Raw genomic sequence first — 21137 nt, 5'->3', positions numbered from 1 at the left:
CTTTAACTCTAATAAAGAATTTTAAAACCCTTTCTCCTCAAACCCAAAACATCAACTTGTAATCGACAACTGTTTTTAAATCCCACTCGGACCACATTTCCCGTCAGCACTCTGGTTTTAGGAAATGATGACGACCAGCAACCAATCACATCGCAGAATACGACTTTCTCGCTCGGTGATTGGCTATTTCGCACTAGTCTTCCCACGATGCTTTGCTGCGCCGCTTCGGAATTCAAATCGAGCGGACCAATCAGAGAGCGCCGTAACGACCGAGGCAGCATTTTAAATTTGTACCAGAGACTGTTGTCATAAGGCAGGACGGAGAAACGCTGCAGCCACCGAGGGACAAGCCTGGCGACCAGTTTCACGTCTTCGTCAGGTTTTTTAAAATATTGACATTCGTATGCACTTCATTTTAATCGTTGCATTTAATGTTTATGTAACGTTCGCTTTTAAAGTTGGTTAACGTTAGTTTTTATTCGAATTCACAAGTGTATGGGAGCAAGCTAGTATCCAGGGCCAAACCAACGTCAGTTGAGGTAGGGTTAACAATAGTTGACCCGTTCAGATATTATCGATACCTCTGTTGCTGAAGACTTTTAACAGTTTATTTTAAAGACGCCGGAGTGCACTTTAATCCAAAATGAGCGCAGGTATCGCGAAGCCGGCGAATCCGTCGGCACATGTCGACCCGAAATCTGCACCTCTCAAAGAAATCCCAGATGTTCTGGTTGACCCACGGACCATGAGGAGATACGCGAGGGGAAGATTCCTCGGTAAGGGAGGTTTCGCCAAATGCTACGAAATCACAGATGTGGAGACGAAGCAGGTTTTCGCCGGCAAAATCGTGCCCAAGTCCCTGATCCTGAAGCAGCACCAGAGGGAGAAGATGACCTCTGAAATCGCCATTCACAAGAGTCTAAATCACGCCAACGTCGTGGGTTTCCACGGGTTCTTCGAGGACGACGACTTTGTCTTCGTTGTCTTGGAAATCTGCAGGAGAAGGGTGAGTGTCGTGGGAAAATGCCTGCTCTCTGTCTCGTGAGCACACTGCACAGGGTCAACGGTTAACACGACGGTCTCTGCCGTTGTCCTCCCAGGCCTGAGTCAGTGTAGATTAAACTGTAAGGAAAGCTGGTGAAACACTGAAAACAGTCGCCTAAGATAATCATTAATGTAATTATTTAACCTTAAATCAGTCATTATACCAAAAATTATTAATTGTTGGTGAGTTATTTCCGTTTTTTGTGCCATCATGGCCACCTCCCAAATATTTGCATTGGATTCATCATCCAGTTCATCCACTAACTTATAACACTTTGACATTACATCCCTCTCAAAGCTGCAGCATTGCCACAGTGGCCCTTTACAGTCTTAAAGCAAGGAAACTAGAGTTTAAGTTATAGTTTTTCTTTGCCTTTAATCAAACCATTTCCATTTCAGTCCCTGCTGGAGCTGCACAAGCGTCGTAAGGCTGTGACTGAGCCCGAGGCTCGTTACTACATGACTCAGCTGCTCAAGGGTGTCCAGTACCTGCACAACAACAGAGTCATCCACAGAGACCTGAAACTGGGCAACATCTTCCTCAATGATGACATGGAGGTCAAGATAGGTAATGTGGCTCCGTTAGATTGCAAATGATTTAACTCCAGTCCTCTTGTCATATTTGAGACAGGTGTAATATATATACCAGTGACATTTGTCAAGCATTGCACGAACAAACCCGTTGTTCCAGTAATACCACGGAGGGCCCGGCCCTCACAATGGAAATTTGTCATACTTCCTGCATGAGTGGTTTCCATTGATTGGTGTGGAATTTTTCTTATGAGGACCAAAACAGCATATTTAAGAACATCAATGTTCTGGACATTTATGCAAATTTTTTCCCTTTTAGTCTGTTGCTGTTTTTCAAAAGCTTGTCTGTCTTTCTTCCACAGGGGACTTTGGTTTGGCCACTAAGATCGAGTTTGATGGCGAGAGGAAGAAGACCTTGTGTGGAACGCCCAACTACATTGCACCTGAAGTGCTTTGTAAGAAAGGCCACAGCTATGAAGTGGACGTCTGGTCGCTTGGGTGCATTTTGTAAGTCTGAACACACAAGCACAACTGAGAGACACTGAACAGTTTTACTGCTGAGAATGCAAAAGCAGCCCCACTCCACATGATTCAGCACAGTTAGATCAAGCTCCTCACTGTCTGTATTCTCCTCAGGTACACTTTGCTGGTGGGTAAGCCCCCGTTTGAGACTTCGTGTCTGAAGGAGACTTACAACCGCATCAAGAAGAACAACTACACCATCCCCTGGGTAAGCAGGACTAATGTAGCACACAATGTTGCTGCAAATTTAGTTTTTAATGAGTGGTTTTTTTATACATCTGATTCATACCCCGAATCTACAACTCTCTCTGCAGCACATCAACCCGTTGGCGTCTGCTCTCATCAAGCGGATGCTGCATGCTGATCCCACCCAAAGGCCGACCATCACTGAGCTCCAGTCAGACGAGTACTTCACATCTGGCTACATCCCCTTACATCTGCCCACTACTTGCCTTACAGTGCCCCCGCGGTTCTCCATCGCTCCCTCCACAACTGTGGAACTCAACCAGAGGCGGCCACTGACTGCCATTAACAACAAAGGTAATGGTCCCTGCTGTAAACAGCTGATATTTACCAAACAAGTCTTTTGTCTACAGATTATTGAAACAACACATTTTGGTTTCAGCTTCAGTGACTTATTTTTTTCTCTCCAGCAGGGACAGAGAAGGTGGACGTGAAGGACGAGCCTGTGCAAAGGTGAGAGATGTTTGCACCGTGTTTGAGATGCTCACAGTTGTCATGGCAATTTTTAGCTGATCTGCTTCGGAATCAGCAAACAGGACTGAATAGCTTCATGCACGAGAGTTTATTCACTAAAGAGAAGGTGCAACCTCAGGCTCAGAGCTCAGAGTAAATCTCTTGATGATGTCAAGTAGCGACAGATGTTTACAAAAGAGTAATGCAAAGGGCACACACTTACAAACACACAGGAAGAATGAAACAATATAAGCATATGCACGAAGAAGACAAAATTTCCACCACACAATTAAAAACTTTAAAGAGCCATGTGACGATGCAGCGTTGCTTTTTGTGGTACATTATTTGATGAAATCATCTTTTCATGCATATAACTGTGGTGCCTTGTGTATCAAAGGGAGCCTGAGCCCACAGAGAATCACCTGAAGGACATGCTGCAGCAGCTCAACAGCATCATTGCTGCCAAACCCTCTGAGAAGGCTGTCATCTGCCAAGGTGAGCGCACACTCTTTAGTTTGGTTGACAAATCCTTTTAGTTTCAGTGTTGCACATTTGAGTGGTTTGAATAATCACAGTGCACATGTCAGCATTGCATATAAAGACTTGGTTCTGTTTTTGTGTTTCCAGAAGAGGCAGAGGATCCCGCGTGCATTCCCATCTTCTGGATCAGCAAATGGGTAGACTACTCTGACAAATATGGATTAGGTGAGCATTAGACTGATTCCACAGTGCGTTAACTTTTCGGAACCCTTTCATGAAGTCAGATTGAACAGGATTTTTTATTTATTTATTGTGGTTCCTATGGACATCAATAAAACACAAATTGGCAAAGGGAATTAATGACTTTGCTGCACAGTTTAGATGTGTGTATGTAATGGATAGAGGCTGGTCTTGATAAATATGAAAAGTGGCTGACTTGAAGGAATATATTGCTGATTTTCAACCAGCTTTGTATCAAAGCATGGTGGGTAATATTTGAAAATTAGTTGTGGTAAACTTTCCTCTATTTTACCAACACCCAGATCGTCCTGTTCATCTCCCTGATGTGTTTGAGACCAGTCTCTAATCAAATTTTAAAACTAGGCTGTGCTGCTCAAGATCAAGATTCTGTTACTGTGTTGCCTCTCTTGCCTAAAATGTTCTCAGAAACATAGGCTGGGGCTGTAATGGCTGGTAGTTGTACGTTTTCTACCTCTTGACCAAAACTGAATGCCACAGCCCATTTTCTCTCTTTTCCCTGGTCATGTAGCACCAGTATGAAAAGTATTTGCATCGTACTACTGCATACACAGCCTAGTTTTGTGAAAAGACCCTATTTAAAGCAGTGAGATACACTTAAACTGTAGTTGAGCTACCGTAGGACAACTTAAAAAAAGCTACACACACAAATGTTAAACCAGAAGACTGTAGATGCAGCAGTTCCCTTGCAGATTTGTCCTGGATGCATGTCAGCCAATAGACACTTTTCACAGCAGATAATTTGACCTGGAAAAGCAGGAAAGCACAGGTGTAACTGATGACATTACTTGTTCCATATAAATGTCCCAGTGAGCAAACTCTGGGAGCCAGCATGTACTAAAACCAAGGCATCATTAATGTAATTGATTACACCTCTGCCATGAAAAGGTTCTTCAAGTAACAACAAATTACTGAAGTGAAATGCCCAAAATTATGTTAGTGCAAGTTTAGCAATAGTGGTGTAATTACATATTGTGTCCACCAGAGAGCACTGACAACATTTTTGACTGTGCTTCCTGCTTAGCAAGTATCTTGGTTAAAAACCCAAATGAAATTCCTGGTGTTCTCATCAAGATTTTCATGTGTCTTTCAGGCTACCAACTCTGTGACAACAGCGTTGGCGTGCTGTTCAATGATTACACACGGCTGATCATGTATGCTGATGGAGACAGTCTCCAGTACATCGACAAGACAGCAGCTGAATCCTACCTCAGCGTGCGCTCTTACCCTACTGCTCTCAACAAGAAGGTCAGTCTCCCACTTAAGAGTTACTTCTCAAGTCTTTGATTCAGTTTTGTAATTTGTAAGGATAATTTTTAAAGCCACGTCACATGTCATCCATAGTGTGGTACAGATTCTTATGTACTTGTTCTCTCCCATTCTAGATAACGTTGCTAAAATATTTCCGCAATTACATGAGCGAACACCTGCTGAAGGCCGGCGCCAACATGGCACGGCGAGACGGAGACGAGCTGGCGCGGCTGCCTTACCTCTCCCTCTGGTTCAGAACGAAGAGTGCCATCGTCCTGCACCTCACCAACGGCACTGTTCAGATCAACTTCTTCCAGGTTGGACACGCCACATCTTCTCCCACTGATGTCTTTCTAATTGTCTTGTATTAGTACTTTTTTTTTTTTCCCCCCCCACACACATCCTGACCCTATGTTCCATTAACCCCTCTCTGCCAGGACCACACTAAGCTGATCCTGTGTCCGCTGATGAGCGCGGTGACCTACATCGATGAGAAGCGAGAGTTCCGCACCTACAAGCTGTCTCTGCTGGAGGAGTTCGGCTGCAGTAAGGAGCTGGCCAGCCGCATCCGCTACGCCAAGCTAATGGTGGAGAAACTGCTGGACAGCAAGCCCACCGCCGCGGCACATTAGACCACCTCACACCACATCTTCAATCACGTCTCTGTCTTTAATCACCGGCCACCACTTCCTGTCTGCCAGCCTCTAAGGACGCAATAGACACTTAAAAATCTCATGTATTTTATTGAAGGGGTTCAGCATAATGATCTTATGACATCTTTGAGGTTCTACCATGAGAATTAACCTCATTTATTGTACATAACTGTGGTATTTCAGTCTTTCAGCCACTGATTTTAATCGTTTTTCCAGCTGTTCTGTTATCTTAACTTACTTGATGAATCCTGACACGTTCCTACTGTTGAAATTAAGATGGCGTTCTGTATGTTTAAATGAAATTCGGAGGAAAAGATGAATGTTACATCTTGTTTGCATTAATATATCAGTGGTGCTTTTAAATCTAAAGCCGAGCAGACAAACGTGTGGTGAGGGCTGAGAGAGACCGGCTTTGTGGATGGGGAAATCTTTTCTGGTGTGTTTTCTCTAAATGTGTCTGTCTTATCTGTGTTGCATGTGCAGAAATGTACCATGTTAATACGTCTTCATCATGCACATTCTTCCTGTAGTTACTTTTTACACTTTTAAATAAGTCTATTTTAGATGTCTTGTCTTTTTCAACAAGATGTGCAAACATGTACATACTGCTGAATATGCTTATGTGTTGTAAAGATGGTTTAATTTTACCCAAGTTTAATAAAGATTTTTTTAAACTTTACAAGGTATTGTGGTTTAATGTTTCAGTCGCATTTGCTGTTTTTTGATCAGTTATTTGCATTTTCTGCAACAACAAGGCCTAGGAAACAAAAGATGACCAAACAATCCCTAACAGTGTTAAAAAATTAGAGCAACTACATTTCCATAACAGCTGGTAAAAGCCAGGAACACTCCAGAACAGATCTTGTGGTGAGATTGTTCTGTCTGGTTCCACATGTGTATTTTTGCTTCATCTTGACCTGCTTAAATCTAATAATGCACATCTTATCCTCAGAAATTATTTGAAGCAAACTGTAGTTGATCACACAGGCTGTTTAAAGGGTCGGTTCACTAAAATATTAAAGAATATTTTCACACTTATCCACACCAATGTAGTTGTACAAATAGTGTTTCAATCTACCCCAGATAAACCATCTCAGGAATTTGTTGAGCTATGGAGGAGATTATTGTTTGGTGTAAAGTAACTATTATACTGTCTTTAATAACGTCAGCTGACGGAAAGCTTAAGGGAACTCTGAATAAGGCTATGCACAACTATAAACCCACCTGTGTGTCAAAGCTCTGAACAATGTACAGCATCGGTGTGAAACATACGGCCCGGGGGACAGAACCGGCCTGCCAAAGGGTCCAATCTGGTCCACTGCACACCTAATATTGATGTACTTCTGAAGGCTAAGAGGTGTGAGGAGCAGGTTAACAGTGAGCAGCTTTCTTCATGTAAAGTGCTGCTTCAGAGGCTCTTCCACCCTGAGCAGAACACAGTCCTCTGACAAACACTGAATACTTATTGGGGCCACATTTAAAGATATTGATCATTGTGCAAAACGTCTCAGCAGTGTCAGTGTAAAATAATCTCTGTCAGACTCCTGTGTTAAAACAGTATTGGTTGAACCTTGTGGCTGAGGCACTGCCAGAACATTTGATTTGTAAATGGTTTGTAAGACAGGGGATAACTTAACCTGCCTCCTCAGTAGCTTCCACTTCAGTTTGGTGTGGTGACGCCAGCATTTCCACACAGGAGTGGAAATGTACGGCAAAATGCACAGCAAGTATTAGACTGACTAAATGTGGAAAAACAGAGGCATATTGTTAAAACTGCACTTAATTTTCTTTAACAATCTCAGGCTGTTCATCATCTATTTTGTAAATGGATGAACATTTTCCAAATGTACTTCCTTTACATTAAAAGGCAAACATTTTGAGGAGTTATTTGGTTATTTTAAAGTGGTTTTACTGGTCCAGCTCACTTGAGATCAAATTGGTCTGTGTGTCATCCATGAACTAAAATGAGTTTGACACCCTGAGAATGACTGTCTTTTGGCGCCTCCTGTTGGACACAAAGAACAATTACAGCTTCATTTACAGCAATTCATATTAAGTGTCATACATTTCTAGGTTATTTTTCAGTTAACCCTCAAATGCAACCAATGTGACCAATACACTCTATAGAAACCTCAGGGTTCATGGATAGCTTTTTCATAATTAGACTTATAACAAGTATATTTTGTCACTAATAAATTTATGACCTCAATCACACAGAAAAAACAACACTGATGCAGTGAGACAGCCATTGTATGAATTTTGTGTCAAAGCAGTTCAAAATTATAGTATAGTTTAATCCACATAGACTGACGTTAGTAAGATAGAATCCACTTCCTTTTTGAGTCAGTGCTGGCAGAGTAAATATTTGTCTGTAATCTTTGCCAAAACAAGAAAGTATATCCTGACTGTCTACCTTCTTAAATGGGAAATCAGTGTGTCTAAGATGGTCAGGAAAATAAAAGCAGACAGGAAATACAACAGAATTTGCATATGTTTAATGTAAATTATAAAAGAAAACTTTGGCAACACTTTTTTTTAAATATAAGAAATACAACAATGTATTAAAGACAGAAAAGGAACGAACAGTCAAACAGCAGCAGTAACAGAACACAGTCAGTTTTGGGAACATAGTGGTCTAAAAAGTGAAAATCCACCTTCATGTAAACATTCCCACATGAAGAGGTTCAGTGTGTGTTACTCTAAAAACAGTGTAGAAAGGCTGCAGGACAACAAACACAATTTAGAAGCACTCCACTTTTAAAGATTCAGTCTCGTTGAGGTTATTTTAGGAACAGCAAATGACTTGTGGAATATGGATATTACAGTGACACTCCTGTACATGAAAGATGAATTTCGTCAAGCTGAAACGTCTTTAAGGGAAGCGACAAAAACCTCTTTGCAACGTGCTCAGGATCAAGTTGAGTTAACAAATGTGATAGTGAAGTATTTTAAAAGGTTAAAACCTTCATGTAAACTTTCATACAGTGAAATATTTACTTGATAAAAGTAATCATAGAGTCTTTAAAGGGACAGTTTGGATTTTTTGAAGTGGGGTTGTATAAGGTCCACACTCAGTGTATTTCCTACAGTAGATGGCGGTCGGTGATTTTCAAGTTTGAAGAAGCAGGCAGGAGTACTGTCACGGAAGCTGAGCAATGTACTGCTGCGGATGGGGGAAACTGTAAATCACATTTTTAGTCTCCTAAAAAAGTCCAACCAAAAAATATCAATATCAAATACGCTGGGTTTGGATGAGTACCTCATACATCTCCACTTCCAAAACTATCCCTTAAATATTAGTGGCAGAGTGAAGTCTGACTCGTGCTGTAGCAGTGTAGAGAAACATCTCCGTTGTGATGACCAGTCACCAGAGTACCTCCTCCACCCCATCTAGCCAGCTGCCAGCCCTCGCTCTCAGGAGCCCACACCATCCTCGAGGCCCCCCTGCGCCCGAGCTCCCACACGCACACACTGCCGCTCTGACTCAGGCCCACCACGCTGGAGCTGTTGACATCAGCTTCGCACAGCCTGCAGAGCACAGAGGCAGATGTTACACGAGTGTATATATGCAGAGATGCAAAAAATACATCAGTCCTCATCTCACCTGCCAGACCAGGCTTTGGGCGGATACACCCGAGTAGCCAGGATAGATTTTCCACTTAGAGGGTTAAGGGCCACCAAGGAGAACAGGACGGTCTTCTTCCTTTCCTCTTCCTTCCCTTCGTCCAAAAACATCCGCTCTTTGGCTGTGGCTTCTTTTTCTTCTTCATTCAGGGAGCTCAGCAACTGGTGCTGCAGCAGGACGAATAGCACTCCCTGTGCACCGACATACACACAAAAACACATGGGAGTCAAATCATGAAGAGCGAGACAGTTATGGAGACACAGGCAATTTTACGAGAACTGTCAGTCCCCCTTACATGCAAAGAGGAGTATCCTCGCAGACAGGCTGTGTGTGATAACTCATCTCCGAGGATGATTCTCCGCAGCAGCTGTCCAGTCTTTAAATTCCTGAAACACAAATGATACATTCAACTGTAAACAGCTGATGTGCCTGCGAGGGACAAATCTAGATGTTTCTCTGACACTTTCTAGAACCATTATTATTTTTTCATCAAAGAGGAAACATGGAGTGCTTAAGTTGACATATTCAACATTTAAAGTGTTAAATATTTGCGCCTCATGGTCCTTAAGGGATGCGGGCCCTGTTTTAATCAAACCTGGCTTAACTAATCCAGGCTAACATGCTGTTATCAGGCTAAAATGATCCTGTTAATTCCGTACAAACTTTTCTTTTGTTGTATATTTTACTGTTTTATCATTATTTAGTCCAGAGAAAACAATGGTATGCATTAAACCTCTGTAGGAGCAAAAAGCTAGATGTCATCAAATATTTTAAGACCTTTTGCTGTGAGGTTATTATCAGCATGGTGATTTGTTACAGTTCTGCTTACCAGATGAAGAGGCGTCCGCCCTCGTCAGAGCCGATCAGAGCATCTGAAAGTTCGTCCACAGGAGCGAGAGCCCCGACACAAACACCAGGAGACATGAGAGGCTGAGAGCTCGATGTGCTGAGAGAAATGAGACAGTGAGATATCGGACTGTGCCATGAAGAAATAACAGACAGAATAGAAACATTGCCAACTCTGTGTTACCTGCCGCTGTCTGACAGCGTAAACACCTGCAGGGTGGAACCAGAGGCTGAGTGGGAGGATGTAACCACTCTGGACTTGGACACACCAACGACAGCCTGGACGACATCCTTAGAGAGCAGCACTTGTGAGAGGCTGGAGCACGACAGGGTCCTGTGCACGTGGACAACATGCATGTAGTTATGTGTAAGAGGCTTTTTAAACTTTAAAAGCCGGTTTCTATTGTCATGCCCATTGTTTCATTTTCATGTCTAATGAAAAATATCTTCAGTTTAGCACTTAAAAAAGTATTTCACTGCTGGAAAATGGCCGTTTCATAAAACTAGGCTGTGTATTCAGTAGAAAGACAAATATTTTGAAATTGCTACATGACCAGAGAAAAACAGCTGTGGCATTTGCTTTTGCTCAAGAGGTAGAAAACCAACAACTACCAGACCAATTAGCGCTCCAGCTAGTGGGTGACATAATGTGAGTTCGTCAGTTTTGAAACAATATGGCAGCCGGCTAGTAACAAACAATCTCAAATTACCGTTAAACAGTCTGCAATAATATGTTTTTGAAAACATTTGAGGCCAGATAGAGGCAACGCAAAAACAGAATCTTGGTTCATTTTTTATCAGCACTGCTTAGTTTTAATGTTTGATCGGTGTTTTTTAACCTCTATTTTCTTTTCTTTCTTTTTTTTTCAAAGATTTTTTTGGGGGCTTTTTAGCCTTTAATGTATAGGACAGACAAGTGTGAAGGGGGGAGAGAGAGAGAGAGGGAGTGACATGCAGCAAAGGGCCACATGCCGGAGTCGAACCTGGGCCGCTGCAGCAACAGCCTTGTACATGGGGCGCCTGCTCTACCACTAAGCCACCAGCGCCCCACCTCTATATTCACTATGCGGGAAACAGTATGCCACTCAGTTCATAAGTTCTCATATTACAGGCAAACAGTGCACCAAAATATGTCTATGCCATTTTAGCCAACACACAGGCAATACAATATCAGAATCTTGGTTTATATTTGATCAGCACAGCACTCTCTCTCTCTCTCTCTCTCTCTCAATCATATACATATAGAAGATATGTAACAGGCATATGAAAATGAAAAGTACAATTTATAGTTCAAGCCCTGGAGCCGGTGAAATTTTCACTGAGAGAAAAGCAGGGAGATCTGAGTGCAGGCAAGATGGAGGGAAGCTTACCACAGCTCATTTACACATACTATCCATATTGTTATAAAACAAAACTGGTTGAAATTCACCGAAGTATTCCTTTAATTCATTTACAGACATTTTGCCAAAAATGCTAAAAGATACTTTGTGTGTTTTATTCACCTCACTTCTCTGATTTCCAGTTGACCCAGAGTCACACACATCAGCCCAGCAGCATCTGGGACTGGAAACAAATTGATCACTGGCTGTAAACAAACACAGACATACAAACAATAAATTACTGCATGTTTGACTGAATTTCAGTGTGCCATATTAGAGGGTGTCATATTTGGTCCCTGCAACAGTAAACGTTGAGTCAACAGTTGTTTTTGTATTTTGGAAATAATAATAATGATAATAATACATTCTATTTAGAAGACACCTTTCAAAACACCCAAGGTCACCTTACAGAGTAAACAGACAACATAACTCCTATCTATTGATTTGAAAATCAGCTTCAGCTGAATGTCTCAGTTTTAACTGTATCTCTATCAGGGCTGCAACAGATGACTGTTTTCAGTATTGATTTTTTTCACAGATTCTTTGCTTAATGTATAAAATCTTAGAATATTGTGAAAAATGTTCCTTACAAGTTCCTAGAGCCCAACATGACGTCACAAAACTGTTAATTTTGTCCAAACAAGGGGCTAAAAGCCACTATTTAATTTACAGTGATATAAACAGAAATGCAGCAAATGCTCATGTTTTAAATGCTGGAACCAGCCAGAATGTATGGCATTCATCCTTGAATGACCATTAATCAATGACTCTGACATGTATGCACACATTTGCAGGTACACACCAAGCAGTAGGGCTGACCCAAAAAATTCGAAGCTTTGAAGCTTCGTTCGATGGCACGGGATTCGATTGTGGAAAAAAAAAAATTCGACGCTTCTGCACTTTTTTCCCCGTTTTTTTGGGGGGAGGCCTTAAACGCAACACTAACCCCCACCAGTCCGATACTGACAACGAGTGCACTCAGAGCTGGCAGACATGTCCAAGAGGTCATCAGATGTGTGGTTGCACTTTAAAATATGCCCCGACAACTCCCAGAAAGCAGAGTGCCAGATTTGCCAAAAGCAATTGGCATATCACAACTCAACAACAAATTTGGGAAATCACTTGAAAAACGTAAGTAGTAACTAGTAGGCCTAATAGTATGGTTGTAGTACATGAGCCGCACTTGGCTCAGAATAGCCTATATATCATGTAATTAAAAAAGAAAAAATCTCCGACAAGGAAATAGAAAGCCTGACGCACAACGGAGACCTGCTATTAAAATAAAATAGATTTTATTGATGTAAAATATGCATTTTCCAGTTCCACCGGTCCGCTCTGAGTCTGGTGTCAGAAACACTTCTGATGCTCTGAGTTGCGCATCTGTTTGATTGTGCTGCAGTGTGCGCCGAGGGTTTTAATTTAGTGTTCAATCAAAAGTTAAACACTACTTATCACCGACCATTAGTGTTTTTTCGTTTGTGAATATTTTTATCTTAATTCTAGTATTGGAAGAAACTACGTTTTCGCCATAATTTTTTTTCATTCTTTTTTACATTTTAATTAGGTTTAATTAAAGTTACGCATATTTAAGGGAAGGGCTGCTTTGAGTGACAAGCGGTCTGCATGGCATCACCACAGTCTAACAGACAGATCCACCCCTCACTCCTCTACAGCTCCAGCCTCTCGTCCAAATATGGTAACTTCTGGCTCCAAAAAACCAAGGTGGCAAAAGCTGAAATGCTGAACTCAAAGCTTCAAAATAGCATTACACAAATCACCCATACACTCACCTCATTGAAGGCCCAGGTGTGTGTTAAGCTCCAGTCAGAAGCTGAGGTCTGACTCCAGAGACACACTGCCCACTCTCCAGCTGCTGCGACATACAAACCACCTGAGGACCTGGATAGACAGCACACATCCACCAGACAGCCTCCTGCTGGGGCCTGAAAACACACACACACACACACACACACACACACACACACACACACACACACACAGCTGTTCACTCAAAAATGTTATAGATGCTGCAGTTACACATAAAAAATAATTGCTGACTTTGATTCAAAACTGCATGTTGCAGCCAAACATCAATCCTTAATTCTACACGTACCTTCAATGTGTGTGTGCATCTCATCATGTGTTCGTCTGCTGTCCCCACCTGCCCACCTGAGCCCTGTGACTGGATGCTGGATACAGCCGGGCGGTCATCATCGGTACATACCGGCTCAGGTGAAGCCTGAATCTGAACAGCGGGGGAGGTGGGCGGCTGGCTTGAAGGGACAGAAGTGAGGGATGGACAGGGAGTCAGAACAGGAGGGGAGAGGGCCTGGGTGGACGGGCTATGAGGGGGAGGCAGGGTGAGAGGTGGGGTACTGGGAGAGGAGGTCAAACGGAGGGCAGCAGAGATATTGTGTGGGGTGAGTCCTAGGGATGGTAATGCGGGGCTGGAGAGGAGAGCAGAGGAGGGCATGTGCGGGGTTACAAAGGGTGCTGATGCCACAGGGCTCAACAGGAGCTGAGAGTGGACTCTGTGCTGCAGTAAACACTTGTCCTGATTCTCATTGTCCAGCAATCTGTCTCTGGCAGGACTTGTGGTGGGCTCAGAGGATTCATTTGAATCTTTAGCAGCATTCAGATGCTGCACAGGAGAGTCACTGTCGTCACATAACTGTGCAGCAGTGCAGCTGTTAGAAGGCTCCTCGGAGGATTCCTGTAGAGGGCCATTAAAGGAAAGAGTCTTGATGATAGCTTTGTCTTCTGCTTGGTGGTTTGTAAACTGCTGATCCGCTAAAGGGCGGAGCACAGTAGGACAATCTGTTCGTTCCTCTGATGAAATAACAGAAGACTCTTTTATTTGAAGTTCATCTGAACGCCTGATGATATCATCATTCACCTGGCCTGCAGGTCTGTCTGCAAAGTTGATGTGAGGCTGTGGGTTGACAGGGTGGTCAATATCTAGAATCACAGTATGTTGCTCTTTATTTTGATCAACACAGTCAGCAGCACAATCTTGAACCACTGACACAGACTCTGTGGAGGTGGTGTGAGTCTGACACTCAGGGTAAGGGTTTTCAGTCTGCTGCTCTCCAGGGGTTTCTGCAATATTTTGATCTAATGAACATTCAGTTTGCTGGCTTGTCAATTTATCTGTGAGCTTGTGCTCTACTGACATGTTCTGCGGGTCTACAGACTGTGTAGCAGCTTGTTTTGCTTCAGTGGGATGGGGGGAGGTTGTGATTGTGGGCGTGAGGCTGAGCTGAAGTGGAAGAGGCATCGCTGGGTCACTGCTGCTGTAATGAGCGCCAAAGCGGCGGCTGCTGCTGCGTGTATTGCAAGACGGTGATGTAAAATATTCGACCCCTGATTCCAGAGCAACTTGACGGAGCTTGTGCAGCTTTAGGGAGGCAAACTGGTCATCGGGGAGATGAAAATCTTGTGGAATGTCGAAGTTCGTGAGGTTGTTGACCAGCAGGCCGGGGGACTGGGAGGGCAGAGGAAGCAGAGACGACTGGGCAGATGGAGAAGAGGGCAAGAGGAGGGACCGCCAGCTTGCTGCACCTGGAGGACACAGAGTGAAAAAAAATGTAATGGAAGGGAATAGTTTCAGAGCACAATTCCATTTATATTTTTATATTTATCATGATTTCTAGTTCCGATATTCGAGGACTTGCAAAAAAAAATCTAACCCAAGAATAGGATCCAAAATGAACGCCCAAGTGAAAATGCAGGCACTGGGGTTAGGGTTGGCCTACCTTTCTGTGCTGCACAGACTATAGAGATTAGCTATGATGCACAAATTTAATGTTACATTGCTTGCACTGCACATTCATTTTGTTAATTTGTTGAAATACTTTAAGTCATCATTCTTTTGCCTGGTCGCCATTCTGCCTGTAATGTTAGATTGACTGATGTCTTGACTGAACGTTATCTGCAGCTGTGCAGATCTATCATTTTTGCTCTATGGATCTGTGAAGATATTAATAGACAGCAGTTACACCACTGCCTCTCGTCCAAAAACGTGTAAAAGTTTCACATGGAATGGAGTCAATTTGTCTTTACTGATATATCTTTTTATATTTGTTTCTTTTACAAAGTAAAAAAAGAAAGGAAAAAACATGCAATGTTTGTTGAACCAATACTGAGGTCCAGAATCAAGCGCTCAAGTTCTCATGCCTATCCCTAATTTCTACCTATCTCTGTTATCTCCTAGACCCTTTTTAATTTTATTTTGAGGTTATAGGACAGGGGGTGGCAGTAAGTGTGGGTTGGTGAGTTGGAAAAAATGGGGTCACATTGTATCGTGGACACACAGTATATATGCTGATGTATAGCCTATACTGTCTAAACTGACAGTACAACTGTCTGTACTAAAGTTTGTAATCACCGTTAACTTGACCTTTTTCTTCTTGCCTCAATCATGGCTATAACATAGATAAAACAGTTTCATTCAGACACCAAATATATTATTTACATTTCTACACAGATTTTGATGCTAAGCTTCCTCCATTCTTACTTAAAAGTCACTCAGAGGTATCTTTGTTTTGTTCTCCATGTGCAAAACATGACTTCTTTTTTGCCTTCATACAAAATATCATCTATTTGTAAAGAGGACTTTCTACAACCTAAAACAGGGGTGTCCAAACTTTTCTGAATGGGGGCCTGACTAGGTAATGTGAAAATGTCTGCTACCAAGCAGGAAACGTCTGTTGCTTTGTAACCATCCTGTTTATGAAACTCATTAGTTCCACCTGCGTAGTTCCAACTTGGTGCATGTCTACAAACTGTATGACGGTGCTGCAATTGTGAGTTGAAAGAAAAAAATGCAAAGTGAACTTGTTTAATCAACCGATATTGTGTGGTGGGCAATGCATAGTTTATTTTGAGAGACTGTTTAAATCGGTCTGCAAGCTGCAATAAAACCTCACCTTTTCTCAAGCTTTTTTGGCAGGTGATTCCTAACTTTCATTTGTGATTACCAAGGTTAGAATTTTTTTTTTTGTCCACCTGCCACTGTAGCTGGTGGTTTCCAAAATCTACCAGCTGCTCAATTGATTACCATTGTGTTTTTTTTGACTGGTGGTGAGTGAAGCAAATCTAGCAGCCACTTGGATATTTTACCAGAATTTGGCAGGTGGCTGGTGCTAATTTTCAACTCTGGTGAGTGTCGTCTTGCTGCACCTACACAGTGTTTGTTTAAACGATGTTATACAAGCCATAACAATTTGATCACTAAAATCAAAAACAGAGTGAAAAAGGGAATATAAGTAAGGCACTCTGTCATAAACAGGCTTCTTTTAAAACTAGCAGAAACATTTTCTTTTAGTCACTTCAGGGGAACAGCAATATAAGGGTGATGCCAGCCTTTCATTAATTTTACATAATACATCTTACGGTATCCAAACCTGTATAAGCGCTAATCATAATCAATATTTTAATCTTAGCAAGACAAACCTGCAGACCAGTGACACGCACAGATTTACAGAGTCACAACACAAAACTTACTTCTACTCATCTGTGAGGATCCGTTAGTCCTGCCACTGTTCTTCAGAAAGATGGGATAGACCTTCTCCAGATGTCCAGAGGTAGAGTCAGACCGATCTCCAGAGGAAGGCTGTGTATCTGTGCCGTGGGTGGACACAGGCAGGGGGTCGTCCCGCACTAGAACAGCTTCTCCTGGAGTGAAGCTGGGCTTTGGTCCATCAGCTACATGGAGAGATGGCGAGGAAGAGCCCAGGGAGCTCGTGGGCTGGGGATTATCTGAGGTTTGTCCAAGGCCCAGTTGATGAGTGTCTAAACTGAGAGAGCTTCGTGGGGTCTGAGGTCTCCCTCTGCCCCTGCCTCTTCTCTTCCTCCTACCTCTTGCTGGACGAGTAGTTGTAACCGTGGGAGAAAAAGAAGCGTCCATGTCGATCTGACAAGCTGAGGTTTGATCTGAAATCCCACCGGAGTTCTGACTGTTGAGCTCAGCAGATGTATCAGCAGACTGTGATTCCGTATGAGGACCTGAAGATGCAGGCGTCAGTGATGAGGAACCGGCGTGAGTGTGTTGATCTGAATGCTCAAGGTTGTGTGTGTGCCTGTTCAATCCTCTACCACGGCCACAGCCCTGGCTCCTGCGACGTCGTCCCATGCTCAGCTGGGAGAGTATGACGGCCTGCATGTCAGGCTGGCTCTGAGAAAATGTCATACGTCTTGTGGTTCGTACGTAGTACTCTGCTGGGAAAAGTAGTCCTTCCACTAGGGTACAGGAGTCCAAGAGACTCACACCCTTTACATCATGCTCTCCTTCAGCCATCTCACTTTTTTCTTCTATTATTTCAGCTTTGTTATCATGGCTTTTTTCAGTTTCCATTTTCTCTGCCGCAGTATCTTTATTGCTGCTGTCTTCATACAGCCTTCTATCACTCTGTTCTCTACTATTCCCATCTTCCCCTCCTCCTTTTATCTCCTTTCTTCTTCCATTTTGTGCACCATCTTGTTCCCTCCCTTCAGTGTGTATAGCAGGGTTCCAGTGTGTGAGCAGCAAAGATGTTGACTCTGATTCTTTTTTTCCTTCAGCGCTCAGCTCGATCTCTTTTTCCCTTGGTTCCTGTTGTCCCTGTACATCTTTTCCCACGATACCTCCTGTTTCAGTTTGTCCACAAGTGTTCCAGTGTGTAAGCAGCAGAGAGGGAGACTCGGAGTCTGTACCAGAAAATAGCTCTTCACTTTCATTCACAACCTCTCTTTCTTCTATTTTCACTCTCTCTTCACTTTCTCCTGCTTTAATATTCTCCACACTTTCACTCTGCCCCAGTCCTTCTTCACTGTTGTCGTCCGTGCTCCTGCCAGCCTCAGCACTCCTCCTTTCCAGGCGCAGGCGGCTGCGCCGAGACCTGAGGCACAGGCCAGAACTGGGTCTGTGACCTCTAGCTGTGTCATGGCTGGGATCTGCAGTTTGTGGGCAAGCAGCATCAGAAGGGAGCAGGAACCTGATCACCTGGCTCTTCCTGGAGTTATCAGAATTTGCTGGACCTGGTAAAAAAAAAAAAATCTGAATATTTCAGAATTCTAATTTGCGCTGCTATAACAGGCAAAACATTGACCACTTCTCAGAGTAAAGACAGAGTAATTTCAACCATATTACAAGATGTTTTTTTTTGTTTGGGGATGGACAGGCATGTTAGCAATTTATGTGTCAAAATTGCATAGAACAGAGAAAGAAAGAGTAACACGTACACATACAGGTGCACAATATATACAACTTCACATCCAAGAAACATATTGCTCATTTCTTTATCAAATTTGCCACCATGATGAGCAGATTTTCAGTGAATCTTCAGAAACTACTCTACCCTCTACCATCAATGTTATTTGCCAATATCTCCTTCCCCTCTTTGCACAGTCTCCTTAGATATTTCCCAGAAGTTCACAAGCACACTAACAAAAATATTAATTTTATAGTGATCATTGTAGTCAGTATAAGTTTCAGCTGCACTAATTAGAAGGTAGAGCAAATGCCGACAACCGGATCTCTGACATGCTGTGAGCAGTATAATAGATATATACAATAGATGACTTTATGGTATAACTAAAATAGTTATATTTGTATTGCACAGAGTTACATGATGCTATATACATACATTTGGTAAATAAATCTATTCCCTAATTCACCTTTACATATTTTACAACATACAATCTAATCTGAGGAACCATCTTCCTGTTTCGGTCCGGGAGGCAGATAGCTTCTCCACATTTAAGACTAGACTTAAGACTTTCCTTTTTGATAAAGCTTATAGTTAGGGCCGGCTCAGGCTTGCCTTGGACCAGCCCCTAGTTAGGCAGACTTAGGCCTAGTCTGCTGGGGGACCTCCTTTAATACATCGATGCCCTTCTCTCCTTCACGTCCTATTACTGCATATCGCTAACACGACTCTACTGCATGTCACTAATTCGGCTTCTTCTCTGGAGCCTTTGTGCTCCACTGTCTCGCAGGTTCCCTCGTATCACACCCATGCCTGGATCATGTGTTGTGGTTGTATTGCTGCCGTGGTCCTGCCTGATGCCTCCTGCTGCTGCTATTATTAGTCATACTTCTACTGTTATTATACACATATGACTATTATTGTCACATACATATACTATTACATATTAATGTATACTTACAAAATATGCTACCACAATTGCTGTTATTATTAGTATAATATTATTATTAAAATCAATTTTATTGTAGCTATCGTCATTAGTGTCTGCCCTGCATCTCTCTCTGTCTCTCTTTATGTATCATTTTGTCATACGGATTACTGCACATTTATTAGGCTGATCTGTTCTGTACGACATCTATTGCACTTCTGTCCGTCCTGGAAGAAGGATCCCTCCTCAGTTGCTCTTCCTGAGGTTTCTACCATTTTTTTTCCCCCCGCTCAAGGTTTTTTTATGGGGAGTTTTTTCTTATCCACTGTGAGTGTTCAAAGGACAGAGGGATGCCGTATGCTGTAAAGCCCTCTGAGGCAAATTGTGATTTGTGATGTTGGGCTTTATAAATAAAATTGAATTGAATCAATGAATAATACTGCAGCTGATTGGGACAGACTCACCTTCAGTGTGTCCCTGGCACTGAGCTTCACTTGTGGCTGTCCCATTGGTGGTGTTTGGTATCAATGGAGATGGGTTGAGACTGGGGTTAGATGTCACCTCTGGGTCTCTCTGGTCCTGGTGGTTCTGCTGATCAATCCTACTCCTCACATGTCTCCGCACTGCATCCAAACGCTCAGCACGCTGTGAGCAGATCAACATGTGTGTGTGAGACAGAGAATCCCTACACTGGGCTTATACAAGTAAAGTGAAGGAGTGATTCTTACCTGTAGTTTCTCAGCTGTCCTGAGGTACTCCCTTTGTAACAGTGCCAACTTCCTACGAAGCTGAAATATTAACATGTCAGTAGCTGTCAGAAGACATTGTATTCAAGGTTCACTGTAGCACTTTGTGGCTTTATGTTCAGTTACCTTCTCCTTGTCATCACAGTGCAGTGTGGTCTTCAGCTGCTGCTCACACTGCATTATACCGCCATATATCTCTCCATCCTGCTCCCTGGGCCCAAACATATTCAGGACACACACGACTAAAAGTTAGATTTAGCTATGCCGTGGCTAATATGACATTGGTTTAGTTGGTGTGTCTTCGTTTATTTGTTAGAGAACGTTAGCTTAACGTAGCTAGAAAGCTAACGGTACAGGTAAACGATAGTAAACGTTACTTTCGTCATGTTCTTTGCTGAGAGCACACCTAAACATTAACCTTAAGATTCAACGGAGAGGACAGTAAGTGTATCCACACACAAACGCACTTAGTTCGTTGAAATGACCATTTGTACATTAATTATAACGTTAGTTAATTTGGCAGACTTACAGAGGAGCCGCCGGTGTGTCCATGGAAAGTTTATTTTGATGTTCGATGATGCAGGTATTGATTTAGCGCCAATTTCCCGCGACTGCCTCAAACAGGCCTGAGCAGTGGAGCTCCGATTACTCGATCAGTTCAGTCAGAGTTAGTTATGATACAGGATGCGTTCGTACATTAAAAATGGGGGGTTTCATGCTTTAATACTTTCTGCAGATAGCAACAGCATGTTATTTAGGTCACAACACAGTTATTTTCTTCACCTCAACCCCAGAGTGGAATATATATATATATATATATATATATATAGAGAGAGAGAGAGAGAGAGAGAGAGAGAGAGAGAGAGAGAGATATCTATATCTATATCTATCTATATATATATACATATATATAGATAGATATAGATATACACACACATATAGGCTACTGTGCTGCTGCCGTGGTCCTGCCAGATGCCTCCTGCTGCTGCTG

At 42.6% G+C, this 21137-nt stretch overlaps 2 protein-coding genes across 3 annotated transcripts; one reads left to right on the top strand and one right to left on the bottom strand.

The window, feature by feature from the left end:
* Positions 1–288: 288 nt before the first annotated feature.
* plk1 (polo-like kinase 1 (Drosophila)) lies at positions 289–6117 on the top strand. 2 transcript variants are annotated; one of them, XM_050045140.1, is made up of 11 exons: positions 289–1006; positions 1444–1612; positions 1938–2082; positions 2212–2305; positions 2412–2637; positions 2754–2793; positions 3191–3288; positions 3421–3498; positions 4625–4779; positions 4917–5099; positions 5220–6117. In XM_050045140.1, exons 1-11 carry the CDS (start codon positions 644–646, stop codon positions 5412–5414), a joined length of 1746 nt encoding a protein of 581 aa, XP_049901097.1. In that variant the 5' UTR covers positions 289–643; the 3' UTR covers positions 5415–6117. The 2 variants fall into 2 exon arrangements, with proteins under 2 accessions (XP_049901097.1, XP_049901096.1); XM_050045139.1 differs by having other exon boundaries at positions 290–1006; positions 2751–2793.
* Positions 6118–7927: 1810 nt separating this feature from the next.
* Positions 7928–20725, bottom strand: palb2 (partner and localizer of BRCA2). Its single transcript, XM_050045397.1, has 13 exons — positions 20676–20725; positions 20273–20357; positions 20129–20188; positions 19865–20045; positions 16791–18302; positions 13399–14846; positions 13076–13228; positions 11409–11491; positions 10091–10240; positions 9890–10006; positions 9356–9446; positions 9040–9251; positions 7928–8963 (listed from the first exon to the last, which is right to left on the bottom strand). Exons 1-13 carry the CDS (start codon positions 20696–20698, stop codon positions 8732–8734), a joined length of 4347 nt encoding a protein of 1448 aa, XP_049901354.1. The 5' UTR covers positions 20699–20725; the 3' UTR covers positions 7928–8731.
* Between the last annotated feature and the right edge of the window lie 412 nt (positions 20726–21137).

Source organism: Epinephelus moara, chromosome 5 (genome assembly GCF_006386435.1).
Source record: "Epinephelus moara isolate mb chromosome 5, YSFRI_EMoa_1.0, whole genome shotgun sequence".
Classification (NCBI taxonomy): domain Eukaryota; kingdom Metazoa; phylum Chordata; class Actinopteri; order Perciformes; family Serranidae; genus Epinephelus; species Epinephelus moara.
The sequence above is the reverse complement of the archived record's forward strand: the minus strand, read 5'-3'. Positions and strand labels throughout refer to the sequence as shown.

Excerpts from the sequence above, each read along its gene's own strand:
- plk1 (XM_050045139.1), top strand. The coding sequence starts at position 644 with ATGAGCGCAGGTATCGCGAAGCCGGCGAATCCGTCGGCACATGTCGAC. Across the intron at positions 2,794-3,190 it reads AAGGACGAGCCTGTGCAAAG|GGAGCCTGAGCCCACAGAGA; the intron begins GTGAGAGATGTT and ends TGTGTATCAAAG. Across the intron at positions 4,780-4,916 it reads CTACTGCTCTCAACAAGAAG|ATAACGTTGCTAAAATATTT; the intron begins GTCAGTCTCCCA and ends CTCCCATTCTAG.
- palb2 (XM_050045397.1), bottom strand. The coding sequence starts at position 20,698 with ATGGACACACCGGCGGCTCCTCT. Across the intron at positions 18,303-19,864 it reads GTGCCAGGGACACACTGAAG|GTCCAGCAAATTCTGATAAC; the intron begins GTGAGTCTGTCC and ends TTTTTTTACCAG. Across the intron at positions 10,007-10,090 it reads ACGCTGTCAGACAGCGGCAG|CACATCGAGCTCTCAGCCTC; the intron begins GTAACACAGAGT and ends CATTTCTCTCAG.